Here is a 23343-nt window from a genome sequence, read left to right as displayed (position 1 = left end):
CCTTTCAATACTCCATTGAATGCCAAAATGCTAGGTAACAAAATAAGTGACAGCGGAACAGAAAATCCACTGAAACAGCCCAACAGAGAAAAAGCAACTGGACTTGATGGACTACCTGTAATATTATACATAGGTTATGTGAAAGAACTCGTTCCCCTTCTACCAGAAGGGTACTGTACGTTGCTGGAGGAGCAAAGCGTTCCAAGTGATTGAAAAAAAAAAAAGAAATAAAAAAAAGCACAGGTCATTCTCAGTTTCAAAGAAGGTCCATGAATAGATGCATAAAAGGCTTCATGTTTTAGAATTTTGAAACGTATTTCCTCCTTGCATATTATGACATTCCTGGAGACAAAAAAAATTCTGAGTAGAAATTAACATAGAGTCCACACAAAACAATTGTTTAAGAGCCAGCCTGTTCTGTTTGCCCATGAGACTCGGAAAGCAATAGATATCAGCACCCACGTTGATGCTACATTCCTGGCTTCCCGAAGTTGTTGAAGACAGTTCCACACTGTTGTCCAACTAACAAAATAGGAGCATACAGAGGTACGAGTTCCTAGAAAACAGAATATAGCATTTCATTCTAAAGGAGAGAAGTCTTCAGACATAAAAGTAACTTTGGACATACCCCAAGGTGTTTTAGAGGACCATCACTTTTTACAATATCACTTACTGGATAATGTCACAAGTTCTATGTGACATTTCTCAGATGGTGCTGTTTTATTCTGAGAAGTCCTAATTCTAGAAAATTTTAGCACGGAGCAAGAAGACCTGTCAAGGATTGACATTTGATGCAGGGGTTAACAGCTGACCCTCAACAGTCAACATAAACAAATATAGCCTATTGTGCACAAATAAATGGAGAGACCCATTATTGTATCATTACACAATTGCCAAGGAATCACTGGAAATAATCACATGCATGAATATTTGAGCATATGTAAGTAGCAATTCTAGTGGAATGACCATGTAACTCTAATCCAAGGAAAAGATGTGACACATTCATTGAAAGAACCCTGAGGAAGTGTAGCTCACTCATGAAGGATGCAATTTACAAAACGCTTGTTTGACCAGTACTTTAATATTTTTCGGCACTCTGAGATCCGTATCAGATAGGACTGACAGAGGAAATACGACCAAAGAAAAGCAGTGTGTTTCACTACAGATTCATTTAATAAACATATAAGCATCACAGAGATCCTCAGTGAAATCAAGTGACAAGTGGTGCAAGAGGGCATTGTACATCATGGTGTGGTTTACTGCTACTTTTCTGTAAGCATACAGTTCCACAGCAATCAACCAAAACATTGCCTGCCTCTGTGTTTGTTTCATGAAAAGAATATTTAGGTAAGCTTTACCAACAATCTGTAGATGAAATTCTTTAGCTGATATTATGCCAGAAAATGGTATTGGGGATTCCACAGCATTTTCTTTGAGGCAAGTTGTTTAATGGGTGTACTGGATTATTAGAACAATGATGCTGGCAACTTCATTAGTATAGCAACAATTAATAGCACAAATACTGTTGCAGTTTTGAAAAACTGATTGTAAATCATTACACGAACTGCTTCACCTACACTTTAAACTGAACTATAACTGTTGGAGGTTACAATGGACAATCATGTTGTACAAGGTAACATCCAGAAAATGTTCATGTGAAGAGAAAGATCAAAATCTAATAAAATCCAAAGATTCGTAAATAGGGTAAGCCTGATTTTGATGGACTACCCATTAAACCAAAAATTTTATCTAATGTCGAGATCTAAAATCTTCCATAATTTCACTCATTACTTGAGCCCCGCAAGTGGAACACTACAGAAGTCTTGGGTGTGAAGAATATAACAGTACTGAAAACAATTTCTATGATGAACTGTTCAACAGCACATTTGAATAATTTCAACTCAAACAGGATCGTAGAAAAGAACTATATGGTCTCTGAAACAGTGAAGGAATTTGGTTTAGTGAAATGAAATTCCAGAAGCTCCATAAGTAGTATTCTTGTACCACAATTGAAGGAAACTACATTTTCTGGCTCCAGAGGTATATACCACTGCAGTCAGTATAGCAAAGTCTTTCATCTGAAGTAAACTGTTCTAGTGAATTTGAGGAAGAAGTTATGTAAAAATTAATCATTTTTAGAAAACACATTAGGAGCTTGTCTATGGTAACAAAATAATCACAAATACTGGTTAACAAGAGATAGGATCTTTATCAGTACTAGGTGAACCCAGAAAGTCCTCGGAAATAAAATTATCCAAAAGAATACAGGGTGCACAGTCAGGCAAGAATTTACTTAGTGGCGCTTGCACATGAACTTACACAATATCAGACATCGTTTTCAGAACACTGCTACGGAGGCTCATAAACAGTGTTCAAATGAGAAGGTAAAAAACGTCATAAAAGCTGTGCCTTCAGCACACAAGAGGATGCTCACAGTCTTTTTCAAAGCCTAAGATCCAGTACTCATCGAATTCCTCAAGCACAGAAAAACAATTAACAGTTACATGTACTGTGAGACACACTGTAACCTACACTTAGTCTATCAGGAGCAAACAGCATGGACTGCTCACAGAGGGAACGATTCTATTCCACACTAATGCATGTCCACAAGTCCTCAATGTCACACACAATTTAATGGCCAAGTTAAAGTGGGAGCAGCTTGATCATCTGCCCTTCAGCCTGGACGTATCACCTTGCAACTTCCATGTGTTTGATCTGCTAAAAACGCACGTCAAAGGGAAGTGCTACAACTCGTATAATGAACTGAAGGGCATCGTGGAGGACTGGCTCCTGTGACAGCCACTGGAATTCTGGGAACAAGGTAATAGTGGGATCTCTTGAATAAAGACTCCAATCATAATGACAGTGTTGTTTCATACATTTTCTTTTGAATACCCTACATAGATCTGCAATATCCCTTCAGTCATGTAAGATAGATGGGGGTGGCAGTTAGTGTGAAATATCCTGATGGTGGAAGGATGAGTGGCAAGAAGAGTGGGGCATAACTGACTGATGGGAATGTGCCAACCCAGGTCATGTGATCAAGGGAAATGCCCCAGCCTTGGGCACACAAAGAAGGGAAATTCCACTGGACACAACCTGCAGCAAGTAGTGTCTAGGTCGTGCAGAAGGATGTAAGGTGCACCTAAGAGTATGCCCTAGTGGTCAAACAGCAGTGTTAATTGAGGTGGGGAAAACCGTCAGTGCATGGTTGGGGTTGGGGGGACATCAGCACCAAGATTAGAGAAACATTCTAAAGGTGTGAAGGAGGAGGAATGGTGTGACAACTGTTAATGGTCAATACACCAGGTATTAAAAGAAGATTTGCATTGTACCTACTGTGGTGAAAGTATGCAAATTAATTGACAGAGTGGGAAAATATTTGCAGTGATGGGACACAAACTGCATAGTAAAAAGCATAGGAATACAATGTGAGGGTGGCACAGACTGAATGTAGAATACTTTCAAAGTGTCTGGCGGGAACATAAAATATCTTGAGATTAAGGGAGGGTATACAATTAGTTGTGCTTGATACTTGTGGTGTGATGTGTGTGTCTGAAGGAACACAGTTTGTGGATTCACAGGATAGCAGGACGAGGAGATGCACTGAGGAATAACGGATTATCTGAGGTATAAAGGCAAAGTTCAATGGCCTCTGATGTGTTCATCTGCTTAAGGGGAGCTAGAACGGGGGAAAAAGAATTCACATTTTCGCATTTTTATCTCATTATAAAATTTGCAATTTTCCAAATAAAATGACATATATATCACTTACAAACTCACATGGGAAGTATTCTCTCTAATTTTTTTTAAATATAATCTCCACCGGTCGAAAATGTTAAAATTTTTATGTGCATTACTTCAAGATCTAATAAAATTGGTAATTTTTTATATAGAAGGCTGTGGATTCCTGTGTTATGAAGGTTAAATTACATGTTTGTATTGGTCATGTCCAGAAGAGGATGGGCACCAGGTTGAGGAAGTTGAAACAAAGTCTGAGAGACAAGAAATTTTCTTATGGTAAAACCATAAGAGGCAGGCTGACAGACAAAATAATTGATAAACTACAGCACTATTATGGGATGGCCATTACAAATAATACTGAGGATTTGTTGAAAATGAAGCAGGCAGTATGGGCTACCTTCTTTCACAGACTGTCAACTGATGAAAAACCAGTACACCACCTTTGCCCTCCTGGACCCGATTCATGGTGCAATTACCGCAATACCCAATACTCAAAGAGTTCGCACAGCCATCAACATTCCATGACAGCAGCAGTCATGGATATCATAAAACCTATTTACAGAGACCTGGCAAATCCTGAATTACTGAAGAAGTGTCTGCATGGTCAGACTCAAAATCCCAACGAGTCGTTCAATAATCTTATATGGGCTCACTCACCAAATATGTTTTTGTTGGAATGAAGACACTAAAGTGGGGGTCAGTGATGCTGTTATGGCTTTTAATGATGGCAACAGTGGTAGGGTGAAAGTGCTACGGCATATTTGAATCAATCCTGGGCAAACTGCATCAGAGAACTTTAACAGTTGGACAAGGTTCGCATCGATAAAGCAGAGCATGCAGTACAGTTTGGCCACTAAGGAGTCCAGAAAGAAGAAAAGTTTGGAAAAAATATCAAGAGGAGGATATAAAGTATGGTGCAGAGTGCTACTGAGTGACTACAAATAAAAAAATTAAACATATGGTAAGTGAGCTGCAGTCTTTTGAAACATTAGAAGCCGATCCTGAAAATTTACATTTTCTTTTGCATTTTTCCCTAAATCAGGAAACCACTTTGAGTAGAGTATTCAAATTTTCAGTGAATAATAACATACATATCCCGAGTCTACTGAACTAAAAGAAAAACATAATGTTTTGCATAATTAAAATTATTTAGCATAATGTACAAAGAAAGTACACAAAATTTTAATTGTGTAATTAAAAAATTGTATTTCCGAAAGCAGTAGCTGAAATGCAATTTTTGTAGTTCAGTAGACTCAGAACATGTTGTTTAATTTCCTGTAACAGTTTCATGTCAATGGCTACAGTATTTCCTAAAATACAGGGAAGCCAAGTCATGCCGAATACAGGTGATGAAGAGGTGGGCAGTAGGGGGTTATTAATGTACCCACAAGGGGGAACATACAAACTACCAACAAAAACACTTCAGAGATAGAGGCCAGTCACCTGATTATACGTAAAACTAGGGTGCTGCGAGCAGGGTATCAAATGACAGTCCCTAATTGGAATGGTGGGCTAAAGCTTGGCTGTGGAATATTTCTAACTGGTATTTGGTTGCCTGAGATGGGAATGTGCAATCTACTCTCTCTGAATTTGTAGTTTTGGATTCTAGGTGTGAGGAAGGGCCAAGAATGCGAATGAAAGTGGGGTAAGGTGGAAGAGAGGCGTGTCGAACACACAGTTCAATACTACTGGGGTCTGGGGAAGAATACCTGGCATCTCAGCATCAGGCAGACAGATATGCCAAGTTTGGAGATAATACAGACACGTTAATTTTGGAGAAGTGTGGAAGGGAGGACCAGATGCCGGATTTTTTTTTTTTAAAGACTATGTGGATTTGAAGCATAACTATAAGATTTGAACCTTAAACATTTAGACCTTTAAGCCCTAGTAAGAAAGAGAAGAAAGCGTATTGGGGATTTAAAAACTAGATTTCAAAGTTTCGTTTTTCGAAATATAAAACGCAAATGTTATCTTAAAGCTAACTGTTAGTGGAATGTGAAACAAGATCAATTTTCCAAGGACAAAACAGTCAAGAACATTGCATAATTGGGAATTAGACTGAAAGGAATTTTCAAATAAGTAAAAACTTAATTTCAATCACGATTCTTGCATTAATGAAAAATATCTTCTGTATTGCTAATGATACAAGGAATTTCTAGGCTACGTTAAAAATTTGTATCAGGTAAACAAAATTGTTTCATACAATGATGCAACGAGAAACAGTGTGTTGTCGAACTATTACAATAAATCAAATAGCGAATTCCGTGATTTTAGCGGGGGTTCCCGTAATACCATAATTTAGACTAGAAATCGTGATAATTACGGTCAAATCTTAATACTTGGCGCGTCTGCGCAGGCACTCTGACACATGCAAAGTCTAGCAGCTCTACAGAAATGTGCTGTTGTGCGCTACCGGCACTGGCCCTTTCCGAGTCTCAGTGTTTGCAGCAAAGTAAATCTAGTCACACAGATCTCTGCGAAGCTCCGACGATTTTATTAGTCAGGTCACACAGATGGTACGAAAAGCTGTTTCGACTTGTCTACTGACCCTTTTCGATGAGCTCGTTCCACTTCTTGGCCCAGCCGCGCAGGCTCTTGGCGTAGGCCTTCTCGATGTCGGCGCGCTCCTGCACGAGCGCGACCAGGTCCGTGCACAGCCGGTAGCCGTCCTCGATGCGGCGCGTGGTGCGCTTGTAGTTGCCGGGCTCCCAGAAGGAGTCGCTGCCCGCGATCAGCATGTTGTCGTCGCTGTGGTGGGACATGGCGCCGGCGCCGCCTCTCAGCCCCGCTCCCTGCAACACCGCCAACGGCCCTCTGTAGCCCAGCTTTCCGTCTTTCCAAGACTCTTGCGCGAGCCGAAGCAGCCGTCCACAGGCGCAGATTTTACTTTGACGTATGCCAAAATATAGTTTCCAAATATCTCCTCTAACTTTAGGAGAACATTAAAACTGAGAGTCTCGAAAAAGGCGAGATATTGTACGCGGTGTTCAAAAAGTCTCTCAGCAGTGCCGTATGATTGTTAGCCGCACGTGCCGTATGCCGCAGTGAATATACCGAAATGAAACTCAGTGAAATACAAGTTATTAGTTTACTGAATATTCATTTTTACTTAAATGTTGAAAGTGTTCCCCCTGTTGTTGAATACACAATTCAATTCGTCTAATCATGTTTCCAAACACACACACACACACACACACACACACACACACACACACACACACAAGCGTGTGACGACGGCCTCCCGTCGGGTAGACCGTTCGCCTGGTGCAAGTCTTTCGATTTAACGCCACTTCGGCGACTTGCGCGTCGATGGGGATGAAATGATGATAATTAGGACAACACAACACCCAGTCCCTGAGCGGAGAAAATCTCCGACCCAGCCAGGAATCGAACCCGGGCCCTTAGGATTGACATGCTGTCGCGCTGACCACTCAGCTACTGGGGGCGGATATTTCTTCTGTAACAGAAACAGTGAAAGTGTATATTGCAGTTTTCAATTCATCGATGGATTTTGGACGGTTTTTATAGACAGTTGTTTTCGCTGCACTCCAGAAGAAAAAGTCAGGTGATGTTAAGTCAGGCGATCGTGGAGGTCAAAGTCCCTGAGAAATTAGGCGATCACCAAAAACATCAGCAAGCAGTGACATTGAAACGCGAGCTGTATGTGCGGTTGCACCATCTTGTTGAAAGTAACCGTTTCACTTAACAAAAGTTCTCCAATGATTGGGTACAGAATATCACTGTAGTATCATTGTGCGTTTATTGTTTCGTTGAAAAATATGGGACCCACAATCATACGACACGCGCGGCTATCATACGGCACTGCGGAGAGACTTTTCGATCACCCCGTAGAAAACAAGTGTAATACAGGATAATTTGCTGTTGCTTGAGGGTCCACCCACTGCCCACACGGATGTGCTTGCGGCCTGACCGCCTGCAGAGAACAGTCCAACCAGTACTAGCAACAAATTGACAAGCTAACAACAACAAATCCGACAGGGTTCAAGAATCCACAGGAAGTGTGGACAAACCACAGGAAATTTCCAGAATGGAATTTTCACTCTGCAGCGGTGTGTGTGTGTGTGTGTGTGTGTGTGTGTGTGTGTGTGGTTTGCTGGACCGAAACTCGAAGGCGAGACCTTTGCCTTTCGCGGTCAAGTACTCTACCAACACAGCTACCCAAGCACGACTCACGACCCGCTCTCAGTTTTACTTCCGCCAGTACCTCGTCTCTTACATTCCAAACTTCACAGAGGCTCTCCTGCAAACCTTGCAGCATTAGCACCCAGGAAGAAAGGATATTGCGGAGACATAGCTTAGCCACAGCCTGGGTGATGTTTCCACAGTGAAATTTTCACTCTGCAGCGGATTCTGCGGTGATAGAGCACTTGGCCGCGAAAGGCAAAGGTCCCCAGTTCGAGACTCGGTCCGGCACACAGTTTTAATATGCTATGACGTTTCCAAACCACAGGAAACTGAGTGGGACAAGAAAGGAAAGAAATGCACACCCAGAAAGAAAACGAAATTATAAATAGATTGACTTGCTTAACTTTCCTGGAAATGACAAAGAAATAACATTCTCACGATTTACTCGCTCGCATGGCCACAGTCTGCAGACCTGTGCTTACAGTCTTATAGGTACATGGAATACTGATGATGTTCAGTGCACACTTCTATTTTATATCGGATAAATTATGACACAGCGCAAGTTTACAGAAGTTTTTGCTATTATAGTTCTTAAATCAATCTCATGACACATGTAGTTCACAAATTGTAGTATTTCTCTGAACTGTAGTTTCTTTGAAGTTACTTTGAACCGATGTACGAGGGGCGTTCGATAAGTATTGCAACATGTTTTTTCCTTGGCCAATGTCGATTATGGAATATTCTCGCTTCAGCCTCCGTAGTTTCATTATGTTGCGATAGGTGGCATCGCTATACGTAGCCTTTAAAATGGTGTCAGTAACAGAGGTGCGTTCCAAACAAAGTGCTGTCATCGAATTTCTTTTGGCAGAAAACCAGAGCATTGCAGACATTCATAGCCGCTTGCAGAATGTCTACGGTGACCTTGCAGTGAACAAAAGCACAGTGAGTCGCTGGACGAGGCGTCTTATCATCGGGACGAGGTAGAGAAAACCTTTGTGCTGGCCGCACACAGCTGTGACTCCTGCAATGCTGGAACGTGTGGACACACTCATTCGAGGTGATCCACGAATCACAAACACCTCGCTTCACAACTAGACGTCTCTGTAGGTAGTGCTGACACACTCATCCACAAGTTGGTGTACCCAATGCTGTGTACCCGCTGGGTTCCTCGCCGTCTAACTGAAAACCATAAAGAGCAACGAAGGACCATCTCTGCGGAATTGCTTGCACGTTACGAGGCTGATAGTGACACTTTTTTATCTAACATCGTCACAGAACGAGGGTTCATCATTATGAACCAGAAAAAAGGCAATCCAAGGAGTGGCGCCACACCACCTCTCCTCTGAAGAGGAAGTTCCTACTCTCAGTAGATGACGTCTTGGCGACGGTCTTCTGGGACTCCCTCGTGGTGCAACAGTCAACTCTGAACTGTATTGTGCAAGACTCAGCTCCGATGTCGACCAGTAGATGTAATACGGGGGCATACAGCCTCTCCCAACAAGATGTCTTACAGCCGTCGCGTTGAGTGGAGATTATATTGAAAAAAAAAAACAGGGTTTTATAGCCAGAAGTGTGGGGAATAATATGATGTATCGGAATCCTGACTAAAACCAACCTGCTTACAGAAAAAAATGTGTGTTGCATTAGTTATTGAACGCACCTAGTAGTATACAATGATGTATTATTATTATTATTATTATTATTATTGTTCTTTCTTTTCTCAGACGTTATGTCTGGTCAAAAATAAAAGTGACGCGGACCTTGATCAAGCGTGACTTCCTTTTAACTGTACGGTATATGTTACATTGCATTTAGGAACTTTCGGGTTATTGAACATGTATCAATAATTACGGATTTCTGTAGTTGTATATATACGTTTGGATGTAGCTCTATTGCGTTGATGTACTGGTGGATATTGTGCGGTATGACTCCTGTACTTGATAGTATAATTGGTATAATGTCAACTTTATCCTGATGCCACATGTCCTTGACTTCCTCAGCCAGTTGGATGTATTTTTCAATTTTTTCTCCTGTTTTCTTCTGTATATTTGTTGTATTGGGTATGGATATTTCGATTAGTTGTGTTATTTTCTTCTTTTTATTGGTGAGTATGATGTCAGGTTTGTTATGTGGTGTTGTTTTATCTGTTATAATGGTTCTGTTCCAGTATAATTTGTATTCATCATTCTCCAGTACATTTTGTGGTGCATACTTGTATGTGGGAACGTGTTGTTTTATAAGTTTATGTTGTAAGGCAAGCTGTTGGTGTATTATTTTTGCTACATTGTCATGTCTTCTGGGGTATTCTGTATTTGCTAGTATTGTACATCCGCTTGTGATGTGATCTACTGTTTCTATTTGTTGTTTGCAAAGTCTGCATTTATCTGTTGTGGTATTGGGATCTTTAATAATATGCTTGCTGTAATATCTGGTGTTTATTGTTTGATCCTGTATTGCAATCATGAATCCTTCCGTCTCACTGTATATATTGCCTTTTCTTAGCCATGTGTTGGATTCGTCTTGATCGATGTGTGGCTGTGTTAGATGATACGGGTGCCTGCCATGTACTGTTTTCTTTTTCCAATTTACTTTCTTCATATCTGTTGATGTTATGTGATCTAAAGGGTTGTAGAAGTGGTTATGAAATTGCAATGGTGTAGCCGATGTATTTATATGAGTGATTGCTTTGTGTATTTTGCTAGTTTCTGCTCGTTCTAGAAAGAATTTTCTTAAATTCTCTACCTGTCCATAATGTAGGTTTTTTATGTCGATAAATCCCCTTCCTCCTTCCTTTCTGCTTAATGTGAATCTTTCTGTTGCTGAATGTATGTGATGTATTCTATATTTGTGGCATTGTGATCGTGTAAGAGTATTGAGTGCTTCTAGGTCTGTGTTACTCCATTTCACTACTCCAAATGAGTAGGTCAGTATTGGTATAGCATAAGTACAGGGCTATTACAAATGATTGAAGCGATTTCATAAATTCACTGTAGCTCCATTCATTGACATATGGCCACGACACACTACAGATACGTAGAAAAACTCATGAAGTTTTGTTCGGCTGAAGCCGCACTTCAGGTTTCTGCCGCCAGAGCGCTCGAGGCGCAGTGAGACAAAATGGCGACAGGAGCCGAGAAAGCGTATGTCGTGCTTGAAATGCACTCACATCAGTCAGTAATAACAGTGCAACGACACTTCAGGACGAAGTTCAACAACGATCCACCAACTGCTAACTCCATTCGGCGATGGTATGCGCAGTTTAAAGATTCTGGATGCCTCTATAAGGGGAAATCAACGGGTCGGCCTGCAGTGAGCGAAGAAACGGTTGAACGTGTGCGGGCAAGTTTCACGCGTAGCCCACGGAAGTCGACGAATAAAGCAAGCAGGGAGCTAAACGTACCACAGCCGACGGTTTGGAAAATCTTACGTAAAAGGCTAAAGCTGAAGCCTTACCGTTTACAATTGCTACAAGCCCTGACACCCGATGACAAAGTCAAACGCTTTGAATTTTCGGCGCGGTTGCAACAGCTCATGGAAGAGGATGTGTTCAGTGCGAAACTTGTTTTCAGTGATGAAGCAACTTTTTTTCTTAATGGTGAAGTGAACAGACACAATGTGCGAATCTGGGCGGTAGAGAATCCTCATGCACTCGTGCAGCAAATTCACAATTCACCAAAAGTTAACGTGTTTTGTGCAATCTCAGGGCGGTTTAAAGTTTACGGCCCCTTTTTCTTCTACGAAAAAAACGTTACAGGACAGGTGTATCTGGACATGCTGGAAAATTGGCTCATGCCACAACTGGAGACCGACAGCGCCATCTTCATCTTTCAACAGGATGGTGCTCCACCGCACTTCCATCATGATGTTCGGCATTTCTTAAACAGGATATTGGAAAACCGATGGATCGGTCGTGGTGGAGATCATGATCAGCAATTCATGTCATGGCCTCCACGCTCTCCCAACTTAACCCCATGCGATTTCTTTCTGTGGGGTTATGTGAAAGATTCAGTGTTTAAACCTCCTCTACCAAGAAACGTGCCAGAACTGCGAGCTCGCATCAACGATGCTTTCGAACTCATTGATGGGGACATGCTGCGCCGAGTGTGGGAGGAACTTGATTATTGGCTTGATGTCTGCAGAAAAAGGGGCACGTATCGAACATTTGTGAATGCCTAAGAAAACTTTTTGAGTTTTTGTATGTGTGTGCAAAGCATTGTGAAAATATCTCAAATAATAAAGTTATTGTAGAGCTGTGAAATCGCTTCAATCATTTGTAATAACCCTGTATTTATAGCTTTTGTCTTGTTTCTTGCTGTCAATTCTGTTTTCAGTATTTTTGTTAGTCTTTGTCTATATTTTTCTTTTAGTTCTTCTTTAATATTTGTATTATCTATTCCTATTTTTTGTCTGTATCCTAGATATTTATAGGCATCTGTTTTTTCCATCGCTTCTATGCAGTCGCTGTGGTTATCCAATATGTAATCTTCTTGTTTAGTGTGTTTTCCCTTGACTATGCTATTTTTCTTACATTTGTCTGTTCCAAAAGCCATATTTATATCATTACTGAATACTTCTGTTATCTTTAGTAATTGGTTGAGTTGTTGCTGCCAGTAGTTTTAGATCATCCATGTATAGCAAATGTGTGATTTTGTGTGGGTATGTTCCAGTAATTTTATATCCATAATTTGTATTATTTAGCATGTTGGATAGTGGGTTCAGAGCAAGGCAGAACCAGAAAGGACTTGAAACTTCCTGCCAGATTAAAACTGTGTGCCCGACCGAGACTCGAACTCGGGACCTTTGCCTTTCGCGGGCAAGTGCTCTACCAACTGAGTTTGGAAGGTAGGAGACGAGGTACTGGCAGAAGTAAAGCTGTGAGTACCGGGCGTGAGTCGTGCTTCGGTAGCTCAGTTGGTAGAGCACTTGCCCGCGAAAGGCAAAGGTCCCGAGTTCGAGTCTCGGTCGGGCACACAGTTTTAATCTGCCAGGAAGTTTCATATCAGCGCACACTCCGCTGCAGAGTGAAAATCTCAATCCAGAAAGGACTTCATGAGTCTCCTTGGTATATTCCACGCTTAATCTGTATTGGCTGTGATGTGATATTATTAGAATTTGTTTGGATATTAAGTGTGGTTTTCCGGTTTTTCATTACTATGTTTAGGAACTGTATCAATTTAGGATCTACTTTGCATATTTCCAATATTTGTAGTAATCATGAGTGGGGTACACTGTCAAAAGCTTTTCGGTAATCAATGTATGCGTAGTGTAGCGACCTTTGTTTAGTTTTAGCTTGATATGTCACCTCTGCATCTATTATCAGTTGCTCTTTACATCCTCGTGCTCCTTTGCAACAGCCTTTTTGTTCTTCATTTATAATTTTGTTCTGTGTTGTATGTGTCATTAATTTCTGTGTAATGACTGAAGTTAATATTTTGTATATTGTTGGTAGGCATGTTATGGGGCGATATTTAGCTGGGTTTGCTGTGTCTGCTTGATCTTTAGGTTTCAGATAAGTTATTCCATGTGTAAGTGTATCAGGGAATGTGTATGGGTCTGCAATGTAACTGTTAAATAATTTAGTTAGATGTGAAGGTGTTGAGGTGAACTTCTTTAGCCAGAAATTTGCTATTTTATCTTTTCCAGGGGCTTTCCAACTGTGAGTAGAATTAATTGCTTGGGTGACTTCATGTTGCAAAATTATCGCTTCAGGCATTTGTGCTATCATCTTGTATGTGTCTGTTTCTGCTTGTATCCACCGTGCATGCCTGTTATGTTGTACCGGGTTTGACCATATGTTGCTCCAGAAGTGTTCCATGTCTGTTATGTTTGGTGGATTGTCTATTTTAATGTGTGTGTTATCTATTGCCCGGTAAAATTTATTTTGGTTCGTGTTGAATGTTTAGTTTTGGTTCCTTCTATTTTCACTTTTTTTTGTATCTTCTAAGTCGTTTGGCCAATGCTTGTAATTTCTGTTTTTTCATCTAGTTGCTCTGTCGCTTCTTGTTGTGAGATTTTACTTGAACTTTGTGTTTTGTCTGATATTTCATTTCTTATAAATTGTGTTAGCTGTCCGATGTCTTTTCTCAGCTTTTCTATTCTGATCTGTAGCCTGTGTTGCCATGCTGGTTTTGTGGGTTTCTTCTGTGTGTTCGTTTGTTCTGATCTCTGCCTAGTGTGTATATTTAGTGTAGTGAGTGCTCCTATATAAACCAGTAGTTGTAACTCTTCCATAGTTGTATTTTCATTTATTTTGTTGTGTATGATTGTGGTGATAGTTTTTATTGTTGTTTCGACTTGTGGCTTATTTGGCGGTCTATGCAAGAATGGTCTTATGTCTGTATTTGTGTCTTTGTATTCTATATATGTCAGCTGAAATTTCTCTTCTATATCTAACATGTGTGTCTCTTCGTGTTCTATTTGTGCTTGTTCTGTTGGCTATCTTAAGATTTCGTTTTCCTCTGATTGTTTAATTGACGCGTGTTGTTCTTTGTTTGTTTGCTCTGGGATGTTTGAGTCCATTACTGTATTTTCTTCTTCTTCTGATTGCGCATTATTTTGTTCCAGTATTTGTTGTACTACTTGTTTAATGTTTTCTAATTCTGACTGGGGTATCCTATTATTTTTGATTATTACACGAATCTGATCAGCTAGACGTTGTTCTGTTAAAAATTTTAATTCTCGGTATCTGGTAATAAATGTTGTGTATACTTGTGATCTGTATCCAGTTGTGTTGGTTCCTAGGTTTGTTGATTGGTAATAACAGAACATGAGGTGTCGATTAACTTCATCTGACCATCTCATCCTCTGTCTTTGTTTTCCTTCTAGGGTGGTTGCAGGAAGCATATCCTGCAAAACACCTCTATTTGGATTTAAAACATTTTCCAGTTGGCTAGCAGTGTCGTTACCATTGTGGGCGGGCATAGGGTTCAAGCGTCGTCCCCGACCATGACGGCGCTTGTCCGAGGTTTCTTTAGTTCTGTCCTGAACCAACTAATCACACTAAAAGGGGGTTAGCCCTATTAGTGGTTTGTTCTTTTCGTCGCCTTTTACGACTGGCAGAACATACCGGGGGCCTATTATTTTCCCGGGCCTCCACGGGGATTATATTATTATTATTATTATTATTATTATTATTATTATTATTATTATTATATCGAAATTATGTTTGTTATTGTTATTAAAATCCTAAGCACCTGTTGAGTATTAATAGCGGTGGTAACGGCTAGTTATATATATGAGGGGGGGAATGGGGGGGGGGGGCGCTGACAGTAACAAAACAATGCTCTTCCTCATAATCGAATACCAAAGCAGCGTTTGGCCCGTCCAGATACATACAGATATTGACGGTAATATTTAACTTCGGCATATTATGAAGTTAATCTCTTCTTGTTTCCACGCATCTATCCCATAAAACAACAGTAAACTAGCAACACGAATACAGTCATGTGGAAGGCTCAACTTCAATTATGACATCATTACTTTCTTTTAAAGAATCTTGGTACAAAATCATAATGCTGCAAGCTTTAACCCAAATTATACAACACGCGGTGACAATCAAAACAACGTTTTTTGTTCATTTTACCAACAACATACTTCACAATTAATTAAATGAAACAACACCTGAGGGCTCGAAAAGGTTTGGATGTAATTAACGAACTCATTACAATCTCATATTATTAGAGATAATTTTTAAGACTTGTGTACAACCCCTTATTCAGCAATGACGTGTTAACGAGCGTGATTGCTTCAGTGTACGCAGACAAGCAGGCTGTGTACTCAAGATACGTACCGAAGCACTCTTTCACTACAGGAAATACGTAAAAAGTATTGTGTGGATCGTAGCTGAAAACTTTAGGCTATTGATATCCAATGAAATACGAAACCTCCGCTGAATAATACAATATGTGAAAGTATAGGCCTTGGTACAAATGTGAGAATAGATATTATCGTAACGCTGGTTTGTGTCCTTGCAAAATCGGAATCTAATAATACAATTACTGTGGGTTTCAATTTTAAAATATAGTGGTTAATCTCAATAACGATAGAAACTGTGACCAGAGGACATTGCGAAGGAAGTTAGCATGGTCCTTCAATCACATCGAAGTACTGGTGTCCAAACACCATCACGTTTGCAGAGAAGTACAGCCCACAGATCAAAAGGAGAATCATTCCACACATGGTTGCAAAATGCAAGCTGTCGGTATGGCATATGCAAAAAAGATGTCTACTGTTACGATGGCGAGCTTGCCGTCGAGTAACTTGTGGTCACATGCAGAGCGGAACGAGGGACGAGACAGGTGTATGTGTGTGTGTGTGTGTGGGGGGGGGGGGGGGGGGAGGGTGGAAAGTGTTTCACGGTGGCAAGACATACAGTTTCTAACTGTAATAATTAAATTACTTTATTAAACATTTAAAGTAACATTATAGCTCTTAATGGGTAGACTGCGACACTATTTTAAATTCGGTCAACAACAGTATAAAAAACTGAAAATGAAATGTTTTGCCCCTGGAAGCCGATAGACAGGCAACCTGCAACTGGAACCGTGCTCTGGGTTAGCCGTTTATTTAATACAGGGTGTTTCACAGAATGACCTGATTCAAAATTACATATTTATTGATAAAAACAATAAACATGGAATGATATGTAAAACACTCACCTCTTAAAGTTTTCGCTATGCTATTATAAACGCTGCGTGTGTCCACCAGCAACAGCACGATCATCATCTAGACAATAGCTAAATTCGCCAAACTTTAAACAATGTGCGGGTATCTGCTTTTATAGAAGTCGTGGTGGCTGTTAGTTATTCTGTTCTTCACTGCTTCTACTTCTCGAGGTAAAGGCGAGATGAACGCATTTTCCTTCACATACCTCACAAAAAAAAGTCACATGGGGTCATGTCTGGCGATCTTCGAGGCAAAGAATGCAGGTTAGTGCCTAAGGGGTCCTGTGCGCCCTATGCAGCGTTGAACTGTGGCCTCCAAACGTTGCAGAACTGACTCTTTTCACAATTTCAAGAAGATTCCGATGACTTCATTTTCCAACAGAACAGAGCTCCACTACACTGGCGCAACAACGTACCACCAGTAAGTCAGTGTCTCAATGACACACTGTCTCAACGCTGGATAGGGCGCACGGGACCCCGAGACATTCCCCGCATTCTTGGCCTCAGAGACCGCCAGACATGACACCATGCGATTTTTCTTATGTGGATATGTGAAGGAAAATGTATTCATCTCCCCTTTACCTCGTGACACAGAAGAAGTGAAGAACAGTATAACAGCCGCCATGACTTCTGTAAGTGCAAATATGTTGTGTAAAGTTTACGGGGAATTCAGCTATCGTCTAGATATTGCTCGTGCTGCAGATGGACATTATTTGTGATAGCATAGCTAAAACTAAGATTTTGCGAGTATTCTGCAATTCACCCCCTGTTTGTAACATTTTTATCAATAAATGTGGAGTTTTGAAATCAGGACATTCTTTTTGAAACATCCTGTAATACAGATGTTATGCGTCACGAAGGGTCAATGATTTAGCATTGGTACTAAAATAGTAATGCTCAACAGGTCTTACTGTTCTTCGCGGCTCATTTTCTTACGAGGCCTGTCGCCTTGGGCACAGCTGCTATTGATTTTCTGAGCCAAGTGTTGCCAGCTGCGAAGACGCAGACTGGGCGCCCCCAGTTGCTGGCAGCGACCGCCCACCGCTATTTCGGTAACCTGCGAAATGTTATACGAGCCAGCACCGCACGTGGGAGCCACGGTTCACGTGTCTCGGTGCATGCGCCACCGCGTGCTGACTACACTCTAACAAGTCACGGCTGACATACCGAGGTAGACACACTATGCTTCCACACCTCCCCTGCGCTTCAGGTTACTACACGTCACCCAACAAACACTACTACACAGCTACACTGGGATTTTGGTGCCACAGCATATTTAATACTTGTTAATCAAATAGGTACAACCTGTCTTGTTTTCAGATTTTGTAAGCGAACTCAAATGCGTATTTTGAATCAGTTCCTTGGGAGCACGTAACTGCAAGATGACCTAATATGAAGGGCGTTCAATAAGTAATGAAATACATTTCTTTAAGCAGTTTGGTTTGATTCAGGATTCCAATACGCCATATTATTCTCCACTCTTTAGGCCACAAAACTCTGCTTTTCAATATAATCTCCGTCCAATGCGACGGCCTTAACGCACTTGACTGGAGAGGCTGTATGCCAGTGTGGTGCCACTCGACCGGTCGACGTCGGAACCAACGCCTTGCTGTATCAACAACCTAGCCATCATCCACGTACTGCTTCCCGCGGAGTGAATCTCTCACTGGAGTCGGAAGGTGCGAGATCCGGGCTGTAGGGTGGACGAGGAAGAACAGTCCAACGAAGTTTCGTGCGCTCCTCTCCGATGCGCAGACTTGTGTCAGGCCTTGTGTTGTCATGAGAAGGAGAAATTAGTTTGCATTTCTGTGGCAACGAACACGCTGACGTCGTTTCTTCAGTTTCCTGAGGGCAGCACAGATGTGTTCGGCCGGCCGGTACGCGGCAGATCGGACAGGTTTGCGCGACCTTGTCGACATAATGCCACCCGACGGTTCTGCGTGTTTTTGTTCACTGCCAGGTCTCCATAGACATTCTGCAAGCATCTTTGAATAATTCCCATGCTCTGGTTTTCCGCCAAATGGAATTCGATGGCAGCTCACTGCTTGGCACCCACCTCCGTTGCAGACGCCATTTTGAAGGCTACGTATAGCGCCGCGACCTATCGAAAATTCAACAGAACTATAGGGACTGATGTGGGACTATTCCACAGTGTCCCACAACTAAATCCGCATTTTTTCCAAATTCCGCATTTTTTCAATCGAAATTATCTGATAAAAAATGTGTTGCATTACTCATCTCGTGGTTTCAATCTTTTTCGCCGGACTCTTCCACTACGCACCAATCCCCTTGCAGCGAGTCCTACAGAATGACTAGTAATTGTAACGACTGTTGATCTGGAAGAGGATGCCACTTCGGCCCTCCCTCTAAACATGGACTATTAGTTCTACTAGGGTAATTATCTTTTTCTAATTTGTTACCAGATCCCGATTTAGCTATTAAAACATTAAAAAAGGGGTATTATTAAGTTAGTGAGTAATGAAAATAATGATATTACGATTTTGTCACATGAAGCGTACGAACAGCCTTCCGTGCATGAATAAGAGAGAGAGACCAGAAAATTATGGCGTTTCATTATAAGCGATTGAAGCTGGAGACAAATTAGTAAAAAAGTAACTTCCTATTCGCTGACTGTCTGAAGAGCAAGGCAGTTCCTCAAACCTAGCAAAATGTTATAACAGTTCTACTTCGCACGACAAGAGACATAGTAAATAATAATAATAATAATAATAATAATAATAATAATAATAATAATAATAATAGACTTTAAGAGTGGATGCAGTGCAATGGGCTAATGTGAAATCGTGTACCTAATTATGGAATGGAACGACGAATGTTAATTTCCGCTTCATCTTGGATTCATAGATGAGGAACTTTTGATTATTTCAGCCAAATCCGTACTAATGGCAGTCTACGTCTCCATATGCTCGACTACTCTGCATTTCCCACTTACGTGGCACGCAGAGGGTTCATCGAACCACTTTCACATTATTTCTCTACCGTTCCTCACACGAACAGCGCGCGGGAAAAACGAACAGTTAAATCCTCCGTGCGAGCTCCGATTTCTCTTATTTTATTACGATGATCATTTCCCCCTATATAAGTGGGCGTCAACAAAATATTTTCGCATTCGGAGGTGGAAGCTGGAGATTGAAATTCAATGGAAAGGAAATCGTCGCAATGAAAAACGCCTTTGGTTTAATGATTGCCACCCCAACTCGCATACCATATATGCGACACTCTCTTCCCTATATGAAATGAACTCCCCTTCTTTGAACTTTCTCGATATCCTCCGCCAAACTTATCTGGTCCGCATTCCATACCGCGCAGCAACATTCCAAGCGTTGTGTAGTGCACTCTTCTTAGTAGACTTGTTTTATCTTCTCAGTATTTTGCCAATAAAACGAACTCTTTGATTCGCCTTATCCACAACATTGTCTATGTGGTCGTTCCAATTTCAGTTGCTCGTAATTGTAATTCCTTGGTATTTAGTTGAATTGACAGCCTTTATATTTGTGTAAGTGAAATTTAACCGATTTCTTTTAGTATTCTCGTGGATGAGCTAACACTTCTCGTTATTTAGAGTCAATTGCCACTTTTCGCACCATACAGATATCTTGTCTAAATAATTTTGCAATTGGTTTTTATCTTCTGTTAACTTAACTAGACAGCAAACCACAATATCTGCAAACAATCTAAGAGGGCTGATCAGATTGTCACCTAAACAAACAGGGAACAGCTGAGGTCCTTGGAGAACACCAGACATCACTTCTACTTGATGAATTACGAACTGTGATCTTTCTGAAAGGAAATCAAGAATCCAATCGCACAACTGCGACAGGCACGCAATTTTATTACAAGCCGCTTGCGATGAACGGTGTCGAAAGCCTTTTGGAAATATAGAAATGTGGGATGGATTTGTGATCCCCAGGCAATGGCACTCATTACTTCATGAGAATAAAGAGCTAGCTGCGTTTCACAAGAAGGATATTTTCTGAACCTGTGTTGACTCTGCGTCAATAGTCGTTTTCTTTGAGGTAAATCGTAATTTTCAAACACACAATACGTTTCAAAACCAAAATGCAGATCGGCGTTTAGTGCTACAGCTTCTATGCGGCTTCATCAGGAGTATGAGAAATTTAGAACTGAAGTTAGAGTCTAATGAGGAAGTCCTGCATCATCAAAACTATTCCCATAAGCACGAGAGCGTGTTTTCGTATTTCCAAACTGAATAAGGAAGACGGAATACAAATTAATGGAACGTCTCTGAACAAGCACCATTTTATTAATGACAACGTACCTTCATCTCTACCGCAGTTAAAATTCAATAACAAATGGAACAACCTGACGAAGTCCGAAAGTACGCTTGAAGCCAATTACAGTAAGACAATACAGTAAAGTGAACCAAAACTTGTACAGAATAACAATGCAGTCACACAGATAGTCGGAAAAATGGCCTGTAGTGTTTTAGGTAAACTACATACAGGTTTAAAATCAAGAGTCTGATGCATCTGAACAGGACAGTTTACAATCGATGTGTATCACCCGTTTCTAGTTATGGCAAAGAGACATGGACTTTAAATGCGAAAACCAATCACAAAAGGAGGGTTGCTGCCCAGACTATGAAGAAAACATGTAAAAAACATGCATACGCGTCGTTTGCTACCGGGATGCATGGAGTAGTCTAGGCGAGGCCTTTATCCCACATGGATGTCGAATGGCCCGCTACTGCACCTGAAGCTGGTCGTGGTCCTTACGTAAAGGAATGAATTTTCGTATTTCATCTATTCTATTAAACGTGCATACATTGTTACACACGGTACAACTCACGACCGTCATTTCGCGAACCCTCTAAACAGGTTGGTTCTATTCCTGGCGTCATTCACAAAACCTGTTCATTTGCGTAGGGCACGCGTTCACAGATTGGACACCTATCAGTAGCCGAAGTGGCGGTCGGTTCACTCTTAACGCTCGTTGTCTTCCGACACTTCCAAGTCTGTCTAGGTCCAGGTCGACCACGTTATTCTTTAACTGAAACCTCTCGTGTTCTCTCTAAACGACTCCACTCTCCTGGCAGTTAAATCCTGATTTTCTCTCTCTCTCTCTCTCTCTCTCTCTCTCTCTCTCACACACACACACACACACACACATATATATATATATATATATATATATATATATATATATATATATATATATCTCGGAATATAGTATAGTAAAGTCGCCAATTATTATTACTACCTACATGATCAGGGCTCAGTCCATCAAAAACCCTTAATGACAGGATAGTATCTAAACAAAGTTGCCGTTCAATATTCCACCATGGGCGGCTTACTCGAAACTCTGCAGAAAGACTCTCCTTATGAAAACCAACCACTACTCGTGTTTCTAAATTATTTTACGCGCTGCCACGATCAGTGTTGTAAAGCCAATACAGCAGAAATCTGTCCTCACTGTCTAACTGCGATATTCTGTGCGGATGACTGCCTTCGCACATAAATGGCTTGTTTACTTCAACCTAAGTCTACTTTGCATCTTTTTCTTCGCTTATATCTTGCTAGCAGGACTATTTTCGACTATGAATTAGTTCAACTCACGTGTCCTTCAGTCCTGTCATTTAAAACGACCGAAAATTTGCAAACCCTTGTAGTGAAACGAGAAACTTTAAAAAATTAAAAGCACAAAGGGAACATTGTGGCAGTAAGACGACTGAAATGTCAATAATGAAACTAGCTTATAACCTGTCAGGCAACTGATCAATGAAGAGAGTGCCCCCAACGTATTGATTTGTAACAGATACATTAATGGGTTCTCTTCCACCACGGACCGCATTCTACTGAGGAAAGTTTGTAACATCGCTCCCCGGATATCAATCCTACCGTCGCCTGGCTTTTAAGCACCAACAATTACAGCGACACTTTCTCCGCCTAGCAATTTCACGATGTGCGCGTCGTTTTGGAAAGCGTCTTTCCGTCTACTGCCGGAGCGCTATGTGCTACTACCTAGATGACTGGACTGAAATTCCTAGAAATTATGGCTGTAATAATTTTCCGGAAAAGAAACCTTATCGAAAACGCGGAAATGGTATCCGCAAAAACGTTAAGGTGTCCGTATACACATTCTGAAACAATACTTAATAAAGATGTTCCTTTTTTCCGATATGCGCCAAGAAATTTTTCCTTCCTTCAATCCGCAACAAACTTTCACCGCGGTATTGTGTGTCCAGATTCATTCATGCTTTTGAATTTCAACCAATACATTAAGATTTCTTTAATCTTTCTGTTCGAAATAACTCTTTCAGTGACACTCTGCTAATTTCCCCTGTATTTGTGCATTTTAATAAAATTTTTTATCACTGCTACACAGCTATTCATTGAACCGTTTAACTGTCGTTTTATTTTGTCTATTTTCATTGTTAACGGTTAAAACTGAAGTTCTAGCCGATGGTGTATGTGTCATAGTGTCACACCTTTGGCACTAACAGAGTGGAGCAAATGGTCGCTCGAGATGTTAACATTCACTCAAGGGTGAGAACTGGAAGGACGGACAGTTAGTGAGTGAGTGAGTGAGAGAGAGAGAAAGAGAGAGAGAGAGAGAAAGAGAGAGAGAGAGAGAGAGAGCTATACTAACCCAAGTGTCGAGCAGTGTGCGGAAGCTGGAACGATCAACCACAATAAATTGTAGAAACAAAACTTGCGCGACCTTTCATTACCTGAAGAGCGGAAAGGTTTACACGAAAGGCTGTGTGTAGATAGCTTGGAAGAAGATAAGATTTTAACAATTCGCCTAT

General features: G+C 40.9%; 1 protein-coding gene across 11 annotated transcripts in view; it reads right to left on the bottom strand.

Moving 5' to 3' along the window:
• LOC126094569 (protein kinase C and casein kinase substrate in neurons protein 1-like) overlaps nucleotides 1-23343 on the bottom strand; it is a 550603-nt gene that overhangs the window by 32235 nt on the left and 495025 nt on the right. For all 11 annotated transcript variants that reach the window (XM_049909035.1, XM_049909027.1, XM_049909033.1 and 8 more), the window contains one exon: nucleotides 6293-6536. In XM_049909035.1, the coding sequence (XP_049764992.1) occupies nucleotides 6293-6506 (214 nt within the window). In that variant the 5' untranslated portion in view covers nucleotides 6507-6536. The remainder of the gene's footprint in view (nucleotides 1-6292; nucleotides 6537-23343) is intronic.

The sequence above is a fragment of the Schistocerca cancellata genome, chromosome 8 (assembly GCF_023864275.1).
Source record: "Schistocerca cancellata isolate TAMUIC-IGC-003103 chromosome 8, iqSchCanc2.1, whole genome shotgun sequence".
Taxonomy (NCBI): Eukaryota; Metazoa; Arthropoda; class Insecta; order Orthoptera; family Acrididae; genus Schistocerca; species Schistocerca cancellata.
This window is presented reverse-complemented; position numbering and strand designations above follow the sequence as displayed.